The sequence below is a fragment of the Leuresthes tenuis genome, unplaced genomic scaffold, assembly GCF_036924035.1.
Source record: "Leuresthes tenuis unplaced genomic scaffold, fLeuTen1.0.hap1 SCAF_24, whole genome shotgun sequence".
Lineage (NCBI taxonomy): Eukaryota > Metazoa > Chordata > Actinopteri > Atheriniformes > Atherinopsidae > Leuresthes > Leuresthes tenuis.
In genome coordinates this window covers 8,038,666-8,056,353 of record NW_027325378.1, presented here as the reverse complement: position 1 = coordinate 8,056,353, position 17,688 = coordinate 8,038,666, and the positions used below count along the sequence as shown (strand labels likewise).

The window sequence follows — 17,688 nt, the reverse complement described above, 5'->3', positions numbered from 1 at the left end:
TGTCCCATATCACCAGTCCTTAAAGTCATCAACCACATTTTTAGCGGGAACATGGTTTATTTCAGGCTACTGAGCAGTTCATCTCTGTTTTTTTTTTTTATGAGAGCAGCAACCGTTTAAGACCAGAAACTGATTTTCAGCATAATTCCAGCGCTGGTTCATCCCTGTGAAATGTAGATTAATCCGCTGGGATCTTTACATGGACATTTTTCCCAGAGAGTTTCTGAAATACCTACAGCTTATCAGATGCACTGTCAGGGTTCATAAAGCCCTCATGAAGATGTTGAGAGCCATTTATACTTTGTGAGTTTGCGTTCCTGTGTTAGCGTGAAGAGTCTGAAATGCAGCTGCTCCTCTGGGTTTCCTCCAAAATCCAAAGAATGCCCATTCTGACATCAGTCATTTTAAGGCAATGTTGTGATCCTTTTTTCAAAAAATAAAATAAAAAATCCTAATGAGACTTCTGTTTCTCAGAAACTTGGAGTTCCTCATAAGTGTGTCTTGTTAGTGCCTTGTTAGTTAAGGTGTTTCAGGCTGTTGTGCCTGATAGTGCTCAGTGTGATCAAGTGCCAGTGAGGAGGGATGAGCGTCCATCGGTGCTGCAGACGGTCAAACATATGCAGGTTACTGCCCTGCTGCTGCATCTGAAACATGACAAACGTGTTTAGCATTAGAGGATGAGACACAGAGGCCATAAAGTTCAACAGGAAAATTAATTAAATAAGACCTTTTCATTTCTCTGCTTGTCAACCCCATTCCAAAAAGATTGGGATGCTGTGTAAAATGTCAATAAAAATAAAGTCTCATAAACCAAAATGTTTTCACAATCGCACATGTGAAAATATGTTAAAGGTTTAAAGTGAGACATTTTACTGTTTCATGTAAAATATCAGCTCATCTTGAATTTTCTGTCTCAAAATGTTAGTGGAACTCCAGGACTGCTGAGCAGCTAGAATCCTCTATCAGACAAGAACGGGACAACACTCTTCTCCCAAAGGTCCAGCTGCTGGTCTCCTCAGTTCCAGATGTTTTTAAAAGAAGAGGGGATGCTGCTCAGTGGGAATTATTTACCTGTCACAATTTTTTGAGACCTATGGCTGCCATCAAATTCAAGATGATCTGATATGTTTCATGGAACAGTAAAATGTCTCACTTTCACTTTGATATGTTTTCTGTGTTGTATTGTGAATAAATTAGTGCTTTATGAGATTTGCAAATCATTGCATTAAATTTCTAATTTCATTTTACCCAGCATCTCTCTTTTGGAATGGGGTTATATGCTCATTTTTAATGCATCTTGCAAAAACAACAGTTCTCTGGTAGTTTGGCACACTTTGCTTACTTTAAGATGGACAGATGAGAATATTGACATAATTTATATCCGTGTGGTAAAAAAGAAGCTGCATCCAGCAGCTGGCTGGTTTAGCTTAGTATAAAGACAGGAACCAGGGCTGCTGAAAGTGAGCTGCTTGCCTTAAAACTTGCTTTAGATCCTTATTACAGTTTAACAAACTTTAATTCAACAGTCATATGATAAAAATCTGTTTTAGACAGTTGGACTTGTAAGTGGTTTGTCTAGAGCCAGCAGAAGTTATCATCTGGCTCCATCTAGTGTCTGTTTTTAGTAGTGCATGTGACGTATAGTTTTGATGACCAACCTTTGACCAAGTTCAGCTCCGTCACCTCTTCGGGGTCGTTTCTGGGCTTCGAGGTTCTTCCTGCAGATGGAAAGAGCCATTGTGTGATTGAACCTTTTCATTACAAGACACTGACAGTGTTTAATAAATCTGTACACACATGAGCACACAGTTGTTGGCTGCTCCCTCTTTAAATGCCAGCCTTAAGTAGAAATCAGTCAGAAAACAAGAGGGACCAGAAACAAACATTGTGACTTGTACATGTATGTTGCAACTGAATTTTTTTTTTTCTCAACATCTTTTACCTCTCAGCTTCAGGTAGGCCAGCATTCCTGCCAGAGCTAGAACCAGCACTGCAGCCACCAGACCGATGACCCACCAGTAAGAGGCATCCTCTGATGCTCTTTGCTCTTTTTCTGCAAAAGGTAACAAACACACACACAGACTTCTAAGACAAAATGCACTCTACATCCAAAGGTATGTTTCTATGGAACATAAACATCCCCAGAAGCAGGGTTAAATCCACTTGACTTTCAACTATTCTACTCGGCAAGTCAGTCCAGACCAATTTGGATTATTAAGAAAAAACCCAATGAAAGAGCTGAGCATTAAAGCTTTAATTACAGACTCCTGTCATAATCTAAAGAAAAATGTTAAACCCTAAAGTATTTCATGAGATCAGTGTAAAGTCCCTCCGTATACTGCCTGCAGTACTGAGAGTTGGTGTTCCTAAAGACTGGTTCAGCAGAGGTTTATAATGACCGTAATCATTTAAAATCCTTCAAACAGATGAGATCCACTTCTGGGTTTCCCTTTGTACTTTCTTAAATACGTAGCTGTCATTTAGAGATTGTGGAGCAGTTCAACAAGAGTTCAATGGTGCAAAGAATTTTCTGATTATTATTGTGATGCAAGAAAAGCGTAATCCCAAAGGTTTTCTGTCCTTTGAATCTGCTGAAAATCTCAAGGAAAATAAAGCTCCTTGTGCAACAACTGAAGAGGGACTGAGTCTGAATCTGGGCGCTGTGAAAGTTCTCAAATGTTCTTCTGATAGCTGGCATGAAATTTCTCAAACACAGGGTTTACCTGACCTCTCAAAGTTTCACATGTACAGCTGAAAAAAGGGGACTCAGCAGTAAAAACTCCTTTAACATGTTTGAGTTGTGTTAGCTGCCTCGTGACGGTTGTGTTCGTGACCTCACCTTCAGGATCGTGGATGGTCACTTCATTGCGTTCGGTGTGTGAGCTGTACGGCACGGAGAACTCGCAGGTGTAGCTGCCCGTGTGCTCCAAGTGTTTGGGGTCCATCAGTCGTAGGGCGCCGTCTCCAAACGGGACCCTGAAGTTGTCCAGTTCCATGTGATTGTCCCATGGCGGCATGGAGACGCTGCGCCCTGACCGACTGTCATAGGTGAGGATGCGGGAAAAGTCCTCACCGTTGGAGAAGGTCCACTGGAGGGAGGGATTGTTCAGGTAAGTAGGAGCACTGCAGGGGATGGTCAGATCTTTCCCTTGAGTTCCTCTTATTTCTGCCAGGGAGCAAAGGTAGCAACATATTCAACACATATCAATGAGGTCACAGTTATTTTACTGGACTGTATTAGCAATAAAACTACACTATAGTTACATTTTTATAACAAATTTGCATGCATCTCCCTAATAAAGCTGCCTAAGAAACACGAAAAAGTCTGCATATCTTTCAGTGATGCAGGTTCATCAAACCCAACTAATCAAGTTTCAGAAAATTTGAAAAAGTGAATGCAAATTGATTCTTATTTGCATTTATTTGATCATAGTTAGTGACTGCAGTTCTTCTCTCCTGAGACAGAAATAAATAAATGAATCAATAAGAGCTCAAACCCAAAAGCCATGTAAAAAACATGACCAAAAAGTTTATTTCATGTGTTTTTTATATTAATGTGAGGAGGAGTTTTGTTTTCTAAGAGCTGCACACTCATCTGATGTTTTCATCCTCTACAAAAGGAGGATATATATAAAGAAAACAGCTGGATAGATCCAATCCAGAGAGATTTTACTGGGTAAATCTATCAGAAAAGCACAGCAGCTATTCTGATCCACACACCTTTCAACACATGAAACCAGCATAACTGGAAACATTTGTACCTCTCTCCCTGAGTGAGGCGGTCCAGGCTGGACCACCATATGAAGTGGTCACTTTACAGATGTAGATGAGGTCAGGTTGTCCCTTTAGTCGCTTCAGTCGGCTGTCAACCGTGTACAGGCCCTTCTTGTCAGCCAGCATGCGCGTGACCGGTCGCAGGTCTTCGAATGTGGGTGGTTCGGTCGCCCAGGTTACCCGAGGAGCTGGGAAGACATTGCGGACGGTGCACTTCATTTCCTCGTAGCCGCTCATCCTGGACTGTTCCAGAAACAGGCCTCGGATAGGTGCTATTCACACAAACACACACAGAAAGACACACAGCTTGCTTAATGTTTCCAGAAGCCTCTGATGATAGACTCTAAATGTCAGGGCCTAATATAGCCTGGCGCTGGGTGATATCATTCTTATGAAGATATCATGAGACCTCTGTTAAAAAGTTATACTTTAATGCAGCCACAAGAGGAATAAAAGGGGTCATATTTAATAATATATTAATAATTAATGGTCTGAACAAACAACCTATTTGTTTGTTTTGAATGGAACACATGTTTGACATGATTCTACATGGAAGTAAATAACTTTTAACGTCAATCTGGATCCAGGAACTTTTTATTCAGCCTTGCCAGGGGTGTAAACTTTTACCTGATTCCTTCTGTTTTATCTATTTTTTTCTTATGGTTAACTTTAAGGTTTTTTCAAGCAAGCATGTGGTTTATGCTTTGATTCTGTCAGTACTGATAACACACTGAACAATCCTAGTATTTTTCCTGCTGTCCATTTGCATTGATTTCCTTCTATTTTTTATTTAAAGTTCTGATATGCAACATTTAATTAATCTTTCCACAGCAGCAAATACATGTTACTGCAGCTGAAGCGGTGTACTGACGATGTTAATATAGATCACAGCCTCTCTGAGTGTTCACTCATGCAAGTGTTCGTCAAATCGAGCAAAGTTTCACGTTTTTCCTTCTCTGAGACTCTGACATAGTGACATAGTATAAGTCCTTATACCTTATTATATAGACTTATGAGCTATCAAATGAGCTCCAAGTCAGGTTTCTCCTTTAGTTTGTCTCAGTTTGTTTTGAAGTTGGGTTTTTCTGCTCAAGTGCAGCACCCGGTGGTTAAGTGAGGTCACACATTTCACCTGTAAGTGGCTCAGGACTTTCACCCCAGTACTTTGCCTCACACTCATTTTACCACTCTGAAGGGAAAACTGGCTTTTAACTACCATTTAGTGTGAGCCAGCTTGAGTTCCAGTTGCTAGCAAAGTCGCATGGCCTGACAGGTGACTCATTTATTGGAAGCTTGCAGAGTCTTCTGTTCTATGTGGAAAATGAAAGCAGATTTTCCTCTGAAGACTGGCGGAGGTGCTTTAATGCAGCCCGTCAGGTTTGTTGATCTTCTCTGGGGGCATTCAGACTGTGACGTCTTTGTTACAGCTGAATGGATCATGTTGAGATTGAAACTGTTTGTCATACTGTAGCGTCGGATCTGCACAGTAAAACTGTAAGATGAAAGTTGCGTGTGGTACTACTTCGCAAGGTGAAGGTGTTTTTTTTTTTTTTTGGTGAGTATTATTTGATGATTGGGGACATTTGAATACATTTTCCCAAACACGTTAAATCAGCCTTGCTACTGTAAGTGCGGAAACATCCAAACCTCACTTGTAAACTCACCTTCCACCTTCAAGATGACTTTTGCATCGTGTTCGCCCTCAGAGGTGAGCACATGACACCTGTAAGTGCCCCTGTCTTTAAGACCACTCCTCCTAAGGATCATGGTGGCATTGCCGTTGGATATCTGGACTGGGGAAATGGAGGCGCGTCCAGTGAGCTGCTCATGCTTGAAATGCTCCTTACTGCTACTGCTGCTGTTGCTGTTGTCGTCCTTCCGCTCAAACTTGTACACCACCACGTTCTGTCTGAACCACTCGATGGTCGCCTTACTGCCGGGCTGGAAGTTGCAGGGGAGCACACACTCCTCAGAAACAAAGCAGGTCACCGTGACGTCTGAAACATGGCATGAAGAGTCACAATGAGGCTTTTTTTTTTTTTTTTCAAACAAATTGATCAGTTAATCAGTGCATTGATCAGCAGCACCTGGCTGCTACTTTTATCTTAGTTTTTGTCAGAGTCATGGGAAGTTTTATTAACCTAATGTTAAGATCTGGTAAGAACCAGATTTGGAACTGAAGGCTGTAATACTTCCTTTTTTACGTGACTTTAGGTGGCTCTGGATCCTCCTTACTGCTCAAAGTACCAATAATTATAGAAGCATTGTGACGCCTTGAAGCATATTAACCATCAGGGCTCTGATGATGGATAGGTAACAAATGAGATGATGCAGTTTCTAAGTAAGTTTTCCAACCATATATACTTCTTGGCATTCATTTTGAAAGTTTTCAGGAGCTCTGGAGAGAGAGAACACCACTCTTCAAAGTGATATTCCCTTATTTGGTATTTTGATGACTTTTGTGAAGAGCTCTCTTCAACCCATTTGTGCCCTGGGGGATGAGGTATTTTCATCCAGGATGAGATTACTCTTTGCAGTGACCCTCCAAGAGGACATGTGGACTCAAACCATGCCAGCAAAATGCTCTCCACAGCATAGCAGAGCCATTGGATCCCCTGTCTGCAGGGGTCAAGTATTCAAGCCTGCAGTATTCTCGTGGAGTACCTAACACATGCTCTTGCCCACTTGTCAAGAACATGACGAGTCACTCATCTGGCCGTATTGCTTTTTTCCAAATCTCTGCAAACTAGCTGCTATTGTTTTTCTCCACTGAATGAAGTTTTATTCTATAACTCTGCTAACATCTGTGTTTATGTACACCCCCACCTCCAAGTTAGGACACATGAAATATTAATAAAACCAGAATACAATGATTTGAAAATCTCATAAACCAATGTTTGATTCTCAAAAAAAGAATTCTATATCAGACAGGGACAACATTCCTCTCCCTGTCCAGCAGCTGGTCTCCTCGGTTCCAGATGTTTTCAGACTGTTTTTAAAAGAAGAGGGGATGATACACAGTGGGGAAAAATGGACCTGGCCCAGCTTTTTTGAGACATGTTGCTCCCATTAAAGTCAAGATGAGCCAATATTATTATGAAACAGTAACATGTCTCATCTTGAACATTTGATGTGTTTTCTATGTTCTATTGTGAATAAATCAACTGGGGTTTTTTTTGTGGAAAGTTTGCTTTTCTGTTCTTTTTTTCCCCTGACAAATCCAAACCATCAAATATGCGATGCTGACCATAATTTCCGACCCATATGTTACTTAAGTCATTGTTGTTGATATTTTCCTTTCACCATCTTGAATCAGATTAACCTGCCTAAGCAGTTCTATACATGCCACAAAGCGTGGTTGGACTTTTAACTGTGTAATTGTACCTTCTCCGTCTGTTGAGAGGATTTGAATAATCAATGCTTAAAATGTAAAACTGCAACATGTGTCAACAGCATCTTTTGTCGTGGCAACAGCTCCTGACACGAAAACAAATGATGATAGATGGACCTCACTTAGAATATTAAAAAGAGGCCCTAAAAACAGGTGTATGCAGAAATGTAGTATTCGGTTGCTGGGTCTGTCACCATGCGTGTTAGTATTTAAAAAGCTCACAGTGATAATGGCTGCTTATCAGATGACAGCACCGGCTCACAGCTGGAAACCATTGTGTTGTAAGGTTCTTTTGTTTAGTTATTGTTTTGCTTAAGTCTTATATTCATGTCTTTATAATGTCATTCTTAACTCTTAACAAACTCAACTAAAGCTAAAACTCTCACTGCACTATTACCTTTCACTTGTTCTTTCACTGGTCCACTGACAGCAGCTTTTCTCCTTTTGGCTCTTTCACTACATGTTACCATCACACTAAGGAGTTTTATTGAGTATAACAAAAGAAAAAAGCTCAAGTGAAAAATGATCTGCAGCAAGTCCATCATCTTTGATGCAGTCGTCTATATTGCTTCTATCCCTGGATGAACTGATGAAACCCTCCTCTGTATTTATACACATTAACTTATATTTTAGCTTTATTTAATCTCTGAATGTGAGCTCATAGACAATCGATGACATACTGTAGTTTCAAAGTGAGTACTTCCTTGCTGGAAAAGGGAACACACCTGAAGAAAACTTCCACCCTAAAGGTTACCTTATTGACACACAGCCAAGAAGGAGTGTTCATCTGCAAAGGAACATTAGGTTATAGTACGACATGATGTGCAAGACAGAACCAACCTGAAATAGTCCCCTTAAAACATCAGGTGGGAAGATAAACTCACACATTCTTGTTCTAACTGGTAGCTATGGGGTATAATGAGAAAATGTCAAACTTGAAGACTTACTTTTGACATGATAGAAAAAAAAAATACCCAAACAATAACCCTGGCTAATACTAAATATTTCTTGGCTGATTAATAGAAAAGCAGCAGCACCATTGCAAGCACTGCCAACATGTCTGAGCTCGTGTGTCAAGAGATGACTCACGCAGGTTTGGTCATTTCCTCTGCAGAACAGGGAACAAACAACTCACTGGTTAACATATTATAGGTACATGGCAGGAAGCGAATGAGGTGTTTAAGTTAATGTGTTGGAAGCAGAAACATTTGACAGTTTAATGATTTTTTGTAAGCTAAATTATACTGGCCAGAGGACTGGGTCAAAACACCACAGTAGTTAGAACATGCTAAATGTAGTGCCTAGCACTGACAGAAAGATTTATGAATGCACAGTGCAGCACATTTTACTGTGCATGGAGCTGTGTAGCTGCAGGCAGGTGAGACTTTTTATGCAACACCAGCCTTAACTACTCTGTTACATACTGCAAAGTGTTCAGCAGTGGTTTGACGGGCAGGACAAAGCCTCCAACATTTAGAGGCCAAGTCATGATCAAGTCCACAGATGAAATATGTATGAAATAGACTGGAAAAATAAGTCTGAGCCACAAAAGCCCCAGCTCGCAACCTTCAAGACTTAAAGGCCCCTCGAGAGTTTGTTTAGTCCCCGTGTTGCAGATCAGAGCCTTTTTGGGAGAATTTTTTCAGTGGATAAATCCTTAGTGTGTATAAACTGTTTGTGGGTAAATATCTCTCAAAACAACCAATCCTTTCTCCAAGAAATTCAGTCTCAAATTTGAACCATGTAAGAACACATTTTTGGGCAAAACCTTTACTTTTGTCTACTTCCTGTGTCTTATAACAGAAGCACTCTGACCCTTTTAGGCACTTATCAGTCCCCTAAAAAAGATCATCTCCATTCCTCACATCTGTACAAACTTTCAGGCTAACTGCGAGTGACTCCGGTCCTGGTCACTCGCCCTTGGCTAACTTTAGCCTGTGGTAGCTTTTCATTTCATCAGTCACAGCACATAGAAAATGCTCTACACCCCCAGGGTTTGGGTCTTCTACATAGAGTATAAAGACCGTTTAAAGACTGCCAGCCCTCTGCAGAATGTCTGTGCACTGCAGATTCAAAGCAGAAATCCCTCACACAGACACACAACCATCTAAGAACATGAGTTAAAAACCTGATTTCCATCAAAGTGTGGGCTTTACCAACCAGCATGAACCTTCCTGTTTTTTTAAGCCAATGAAGCAGACCTCAACTAAGTTCTTGTTTGCAACTTTAAACTATGTGCAGAATGTGTTATCAGCGGCACCCTCCTTGCTTCATCTCATGCTGACAGTGTTTTGACGGACTTTGCCAGCTCAAGCAAGCAGCTCTTTGCCCTCATTCTTCCTTTTCTTGTAAATCACAACACTGACTCATGCCTCTGACTCACACCTGTGTGACGTAGCCAATAGCTTCGACTGCCTGGCAGACCTGCGCCACACCACCATCACAGTCCGCTCCTGTCACACTGGGGTGTTACATTTCTGGCTCTTGCAGAACGTTTTGCAGTGAAGCAAACACAGTTCATTCAGGGTAGCTGACTAAGTGTCAAACACTGACCTCACATACATCCTCATTTCATTAAATAAACCGCAAGTTACTCACTTTTAACTGTTAGGTGAATAGGTTAAGACTTGACTCAAGGTGTAATTATTCTTGTTAACATTTTGTGAAGCTCCACCTATAATTTGTCTTTTTCAGCCCCCAGCAGTCATGTTTCCAGCAGCAACAGGCACCTGTTTCTAGTCACTATGGGGAACAAAAGTCATAGGATGCAGCTTTAAAATGAGTCTGTGCCTATTCTTTCAAACACCATGAAAAGAAAAAAATGTTTAATTATTTATATGTTGTGGTGGACATTGAGAGAAAGTTTTTACTCAGCAGCCTTCTTAGTGAAAAAACATTGTAATTTATTTTATTGTAAGATTGTACTGTATTAATCTGGGAGAGACAAGTAGATGCAGATTTTAATCTGTCTGTTTAAAACATTACACCGGCCATTTTTCAGGATACGTTTCTCTGTAAAGGATGAAACATTCACATTCAGAGACGTTTGAGTGGCTGTTTTTCATTTACATGCACAGATTTTAGATAACACATTGGTAACAATGCCATCCTGAGTGTGCACATAGCCAAAAGGTATCAGTGATGATCAGCTTCTGAAAACACCTTTTGTCTTAAATAATAGATGAAGCTGGCTCCAGATTATCAAGGAGAAGTAAAGTAACTAAGTTTTTCAGCTACATGCATTTTATTGGCACATTTCTTTTTATGCTGCTACATTTGAGATAAATATTTCTTATATTTTTTTGGACAGGAGACATTTAAACTTATCATCAAACTGTTTAAACCATCTGAAATCAGCCCAACGGGTCATTTCTTCATGCAGAAAAATTACGACCAACAATTATGTTTTAAGAGCATGTGACCTCAAGTTGTAGTGGGAGCAATCTGTGTCATACACGAGCGGAGTGGTTGCGTAGTACAAAGAATGTATTTTAGCCCAGATTGAGATGTTTTTATAATCATAGTCAATGGTTTTATTTACTAAAGCCAACAAGGTTGTGACAAAAGTGTAACCTACACTCGATCAGTAAGCAATGCATATACAATATATATATATATATATATATATATATATATATATGGCGTGCCTTTCAGGAAATTAATCTTTGAATATATGGAATGAACCTTTGAATATATTGATTGAAACTCTGAATATCGTTTTATTCTGTTGAACCCGACTTCTTGTGTTTAGTGTAACGCTGACATCCTGTTGTTTTACCCCTGGGTTTGCTTAGCTAATCACCACTACGCACCCTTTGTTCATTATTTATTTAACTAAAGGTGTTGCTGAGGCAGGAACTAACTAGTTTAACAAGGAAAACTCTGATGTTGACACATACCAGACTGACTAGCTGACAGAGGTGAGCGATGATGATGATGATCTGACGATGATTTTCTTTGTTCATCACGAGATCATCATCATCGCTCACCTCTGTCAGCTAGTCAGTCTGGTATGTGTCGACATCAGTGTTTTATTTCCTTGTTAAACTAGTTAGTTCCTGCCTCAGCAACATCTTTAGTTAATTATATCAATAAAGTCTCTGCTTCTTTTGCCTGTAAGTCCTACATTTGGGTCCATTTCCTCCTTTGGCTCAAGCCATGAATCACTGCCCCACTCTTTGTTCCTTCATTTTCTGTGCGCTGAAGTTAATATCATCAATCCAGGTCTCCAACTGAAATAAAAGTAGAACCCATAATGGTGCCCTGTAAAAGTAGCAGCAGGAGGTAAATCAACTCACATGAGTGTTTCCTGATCAGAACAGATGTGATTTCCTTTAACAAGCCACAGACTCCTCATAATGAGCATTTTTTAATGCTAACATTTCCCAAATGCTTTTTTACTTCCTGGTTATTTTCAGGTAATAACAGAGTGCTTCACTGAAACTCGACCCTCATCATCACCATTTTTACACCTTACATACAGTTGCTCTCATGACATCGCATATTCTTTAAACATAATTTCAGATTGTTTTTGTCTGCAGGAGCTCAGAGGGATGCCGAGAGCGATTTTGTTCTGCAGTAAAAAGCAGGTGCTAATACAAAAAAAAGAATATCTGATGGTTTTTACAGTTCTTGATTTAAAGGAAGAGGTAGTTAAGTACTCCTTAATTCAAAACTTGATTGTAAATCATTTAATTTAAGTTAAAACTCTGGATTTAATCAAATGCGCCCCCCCCCAAAAAAAACTCTTTCTTTGCCTGCTCATTTTTATACATCTTCCTTCTAAAGAGTACCTATTTTATGAACTGGCTGCATTATTTTAGTATTATTATCATTATTATTATCCAATATTGCAGTACTGCCATGTACTTTATGACAGTACTGTAATTACTAGTTATTCATTTTATTAGCATCAGGTATGAGGTCGACACCTGGACTTTGACCAGCACCGCCAGGACGTAATGAAAGTGTTTTAGGAAGCTCATTTTGTTGCATGAATGTTACCCAGAAATGAAGAAACTCTTGTATCATAGATGTTGAAATCGATGGATAACAGTGCTGTGTGTAAAGGTGCCATTTCTCTCCTACCGCCCCCTTATTCCTCCTTAAAAGGACTTTGTGGCTTATTAAAGGACACAGTTACGAATGATATTTGCTCCTATCTGGAAATTCTCTCGTGGGGCATATCTAATGGCAGAACAAATTATCTGATGGGCTGCCTTTAAGGGTATGAATAAGGTTGTATCAGCTGGAGGACTGGTTGTTTAAAACCAAGGTAACACCACGTTTTATATTCATCAACAGTGGCTCAGTTCCATGAAGTCTCCCAGCGAGCTGCTACACAATAAACAGGCACCCGAGAATGTGCTCTCTAAAGGAAATGCAGTCGTTTTTTCAAAATAAAGATCAATACTGTTGACTTTTTCCCACATTTTAGATATTGCCGTACAGTTATCAATTATGACACATTATTGTAGATTAAAATGTCCAAAACGCTGCTGAATTTTTTTCCAGCTTCAGCTGCAGCATTAAAGAATACTTCAGTCCTCATGTGCCTTTTTAAATGTGCAGCCTCTGCTTTTTTATCCTCAGAACTTTGCCTTCCACCGTATGACACCATCTGAGTCATCTGAACAAACTGCAGGGCCTTGTTTGATGTGCAGGGCTGCAAGTCACAGTTTTATGATTTTGGAGCTGAGCTCTCTTGTGCTCCTGTGTTTTCTCTCCTACTTTTCATTTAATTTCCTAATAAATGCACTCTGATCTGAGTTAAACTTCTGCACAGATGTGAGCAATGAAGCTCCTGAGTCAAATAGTTTTTCTTTTAGGATCAACTGCTCTTTCACCCGCTGTGGCCAGAGAATTTTTCCGTCCTGAGTCCTCCTCTGACATTCAGAGGAAAAAGAACGAATGTGCCATCTGACTAATATGAAACAGTTTCCTAATCTTGAAACGTGCAGTTTTAAGCTACACACATTCAGGGTTTTTTTGGTGTGTGTATCAGTATCTGTAAAGAAAGCCTTCAGTCTTTAAAACCATGAATACGACTCTGTGTTGTCGGATCAGTTCAGGCTGCTGGACAAAGAGACAATTGTGTCTTACCTGGGGTTTTGTCCTGTGTGGCAAAGCTGATCCAGAGAAGGAAGCAAGCCCAGGTGTGTATCGCAGACATGATTTCCTTTCAGCTGCGCACATTTAAGATGCAGAAAGATGCACACGTACACTCCGATGACACAGAGATACTCGTGCAGACAGGCCCTCAGTCCACGCTCCTTCCACTGTGGTGATTTCAGCCGTATTTTTCCACCCTTATTTTTCCCCTTGTGGCAGGTCGGTCTTTGGATCTCGCTGGGTGGTTCAACATCACAGGCACAGAAATACAAGGAACAAGGAAGGGAAAAAAAAGCATAATTAGAGACATTCTTGATGATATGGGCACAGGAAGATATGCAGTTTGAAACTTTAATTCTCCTTTCTAAGGAGAATTAAAGTTGAATCCCTTTATGAGCGGGAGGATTTAGTTGATCAACCTTCCTTTTTATCACCAAAAATACAGTTCTGTGAGTCTTAAAGCTATGTTCTCCACCAGAAACTCTGAAAATCATTTTTCCTTGTTCTCAACCATGCCTCACTGTCATTTCTCTGTCATATACTTCATATCAAACCCTTCTTTTATCCTCTGAATGATTTGAAGAGGAAGATAGATGATAAAACCATCTTGCCACTATCTTAACAAACAGGTGAATTTTCTGGCGTGCTTCAAAGGCTGTGAGGAAACCTCTGCAGTCAATCAATCTTAAAGCTTCAGGAAGTTTGCAAGAGCTTGTTTGAAATATGCAGAAGGAGAACAAGTGATGAGTAAGTGATGATGGTCAGTGACGTTTTTATGGGTAGGGGTGAACCGGCATTGTCACAGTCTGTATGTGTTTAGGTTGGATCCTTCCTGCATTAGAGCTGAAGACAATCCCCTCTTTAAGTGTTATTAACTACAGAAGAAGCACACAATCTCTCATTATTGCCATCTCATTGTTGGCTGAAGAATAAAGGCAGTGCTTGGATCTTTTCCAGTCATTTATGTTGGCAGTAGATAAAAAAATGCAGTAATAGTGGTGCAAGTTTGCACTAAATGGCATTTGACTCTTGGTAAATCTGCAGACAGCTCAGCCATGCAGTTTGCATAATTCCACAGAACATTTCTCACTCAATACGAGTAAAGACATGAACATGAACTGAATTTGCCTGAAAAACTTCAAATGACTCAGCCGAATAAGAGTTTAATCACGTAAATGTTCTGTTTTTAAATGCCTCCTTGAACCTTTTACAGAAAGTCATTTTTACTTCATTTCTGCTGCAACAAACTTAAATAACACAGAAGCTAACAAGTTTTAGAACTGTGTCAATCACATTAAAACCACTAAAGTCACGAGACTCTTATTTATCCTCTAGTTTACACTGGTCACTTATTGTTTCAGCAGTCAAAGCAGAGTGTCTTTAATCCACGGAGCCCTGTGTTTAGTTGTGGACACCGACTGGATTTGATCATTGCTTTCAGGTCAAAGCTCAATTAGTTCAATTGTAATAAGAGAATAATTTCGACCAATAAATTCACACACATGAGTCTCCAAAACATTCAAAACCACCCTTCATCACTTAATTCTGTGTGCTGTAGACATGCACACTCTGGAAATAACACCTCAGACACCCACTGACGATAGATTTAGGCTTTAATCCGAGATCTGATTTCAACGATACAATTAGCTTTTCCAAAAGCTTTCATGGTAACGAGATTTCACTAGAAAACTTTAAACTAAACTATAATTATATATTTACTCTTCTATTCTTTTGATATTTGAAATGCACTCTAAATCTAAAAAAATATATATTTTCAAACTTTGCTTTATTAAGTTGTTATTTTGCCTTAATTTATGTTAGTTTTTACATGTGTCATTTTTCCCATCCCACTAAGGATAAGGGCACAGAAGGTAAACAAAGTTCATGAAAAATTATTTCAATTAAACAGTTTTCAGCATTATTTGGAAATAGGAACAAAATGCAAACAGTTTGCATACATGTTCTGTAAAATCAAGACCTTTAAGAAACTTTCCAAGTAACCAACAAGTTTAAATGTTTAAATGTGAACAGACAGCTTAAAGTCGTTATGCATCATTCATAATAGAAACGACAATAAAACAAACTCCTTCAAGGATATTGAGAGGGTGCTTTAAATGACTATAATTGGCAGTTTTGTGGACGTCTCAGTGCCGCTCAGATCTGATCTCACACATACAGTAGTGTTTTTAATCTAATCTGTTTAGTTTTATGAATGAAAATACTGTTTTTAGAGGCCTGCTGATCATTTAAGCTGTATTAAAAAAACAACAAAAAAAGTCACCTGTTGGTGACTTAAACTGTGTACAAATCATACACTATGAATAAATATCATTAAACAGTGAGATTTTACTTACAAGAGGTTTTTTGAAAGTTTCTAAAAGAAGACCTGTCCTGTTACTGACATGTACAGCTGCTGTAGAGGTTGAGCCAGTCGTGTCTGCCAGTGAAGTGCTGAGAAATGTGTGTGAAAGCAAAGAGACCACAAAAACCAGAGCCTTACCGTGACTCAGCTGCAGTTCAGATGAAATCCTGGAGAAAGAGGAAGGAGTGAAGAGCAGAGGAAGAGCCCAGCCTGCTGCCTCCAGAGACTGAGTATCAGCACGACTGGATCAACAGGTTATTTAGAGAATAGGCTGCACACACACATCTAACCATACACTAGGCTCTGTGACACACACACCTCCTCTGAATGGGTGGAGTTTAATTGTGATTGGCAAAGACACAAACACACACATGTGGACCCTCAGTGAGAGTCAGTATTTCCTTTGCTGCACTGTGAAATGTCAGAGGGGTTGTTTTTAAAGTGTTGAGCTGTTTCTGTGCGCATCACATGTCATGTGCTATGTGTTGTATGTGAGACAGGCAGCAGTGAAGCTGTTAAACACCTGCTGGGTCTCACAGAGAAGCAGAAGTTGCACTAAAGGTTTGGCCTTCTCTTTTAAATCACAACTCCATCAAACGTGAAAAACTGAAGCAGCACCGGCATCCTGTCAGTGTGTGGAAGAAGAAGAAGAAGAAGTCGAAAGGAAAAGTAAAACAGTCAAAGAAGCAGAGAAACCTTTAGTTTACCCTACAAGTTTTACTGAGGGCACTGTTCTCCTTTTCAGGGAAGCCCCACAGTTACTCACAGCCACAACTGGGAGCTGGACATCGGTACAACCAGCAAGTGAGCAGCTCCACCTCAGCAGTTAAAGGGTTACACACAATAAATACAGATAAGAGATGGAAATGAAGGAGGGACTGTTCAACTTTAACTTGTTATGTACTATAATTACACTAATCGCTGATAAGACTGAAATAGTAAAGTAACCATAAATTGCATTCTTAACATTTTAATATTAGGAATGACTCTGTGGGGTTGGCTGTAAAACAAACACTTTAATTAGGACACCTCATACAACTTTCCATGAAGGCATCTGCAGAGTTAACAAATCATAAGATAGCATGTCTTTTACCATATTCACCATTGTTTGTTGTACTGCATTAGTTAGTGCTATTTTTGTGCACTTCAAATAAACGTCTCCATCAAATGTGTCTCTCCAACCAATCACAAAAATGTTTTCTTTTGGACAAAACAAATCAAACTCCAGTTGTGTAGAGTGAAATTGTGTTTATGAGTTTTCACCAAAGACTGGTGATGAAATGTTGACACCTTAATGGGAATTTATTGGGAGGTCTAGTGACACAAATATCTCAAAAATTTTCAGAGTGAACATTAAACCAGAGACTTTTTTTTCTCGCTTCAGACTCAAGATAATCACAAAAGATAACTGATCTGAGGAACCGAGAAAAAAAACGCACCACGCCTCGTGTAGTTCATTTTAATGTGTTGTGGCTACTTGTAACCAAGGTAACAAGTAAAATGACAGTAATGGTCATGTTTTAGTCCTAACCTGTACTAAAGGGTGTGTGGATGCTCTGTGATGACACTGACGTGTATTTAAAAGTGCAAAAGAACCCAAAACACTCAATCAAAGACAACAAGACAACTTTTGTGACTGTGAAAACATTAGATTCAACAGAAAACATTCACTGCGTTCTGTAGTCTTTGTCATTTCCTGATTATTTCACAGTTTCAAGGTTAGGGTCTTTGCGCAATTAGAATCTGTGTAGAAATTAGGGGAGAATCGTGTGTAATTATGAGATCACTTTGAATCCTCCTCTTTAATGAAAAGGAGGAAATTCCCTGAAGTCTGCAATTGTTCAAAAAATTAACCAAACACCTAAAATGCCTTATGGCGTTTGTGTGCCGCTGCATGGCATATTTATGTGTGTCCGTTGGCTTATGTTCTCCAGAGGTGTAACATGACGAAGGTGCTAGTTGAGGCTGGATTAGACTCATTTCGCTCCACTCCAGGTCGAATTTAATCTCGGCTGATCTTGACAATTTTTTTCTGTTTGAGCGAGAATCC

The 17,688-nt window shown here is 39.6% G+C and overlaps 1 protein-coding gene across 2 annotated transcripts; it reads right to left on the bottom strand.

The window, feature by feature from the left end:
* On the bottom strand, positions 1-15,901 carry hhla2b.1 (HERV-H LTR-associating 2b, tandem duplicate 1). Of its 2 annotated transcripts, XM_072378523.1 has the most exons (9): positions 15,777-15,901; positions 13,268-13,513; positions 5,704-5,771; positions 5,439-5,562; positions 3,762-4,046; positions 2,835-3,166; positions 1,943-2,045; positions 1,659-1,718; positions 1-644 (listed from the first exon to the last, which is right to left on the bottom strand). In XM_072378523.1, exons 2-9 carry the CDS (start codon positions 13,335-13,337, stop codon positions 625-627), a joined length of 1,062 nt encoding a protein of 353 aa, XP_072234624.1. In that variant the 5' UTR covers positions 13,338-13,513; positions 15,777-15,901; the 3' UTR covers positions 1-624. The 2 variants fall into 2 exon arrangements, with proteins under 2 accessions (XP_072234624.1, XP_072234623.1); XM_072378522.1 differs by having other exon boundaries at positions 5,439-5,771; positions 15,777-15,899.
* Positions 15,902-17,688: the final 1,787 nt, after the last annotated feature.

Excerpts from the sequence above, each read along its gene's own strand:
- hhla2b.1 (XM_072378522.1), bottom strand. The coding sequence starts at position 13,337 with ATGTCTGCGATACACACCTGGGCTTGCTTCCTTCTCTGGATCAGCTTT. Across the intron at positions 3,167-3,761 it reads CGCCTCACTCAGGGAGAGAG|AAATAAGAGGAACTCAAGGG; the intron begins GTACAAATGTTT and ends GCTCCCTGGCAG. Across the intron at positions 1,719-1,942 it reads GGCCTACCTGAAGCTGAGAG|GAAGAACCTCGAAGCCCAGA; the intron begins GTAAAAGATGTT and ends TTCCATCTGCAG.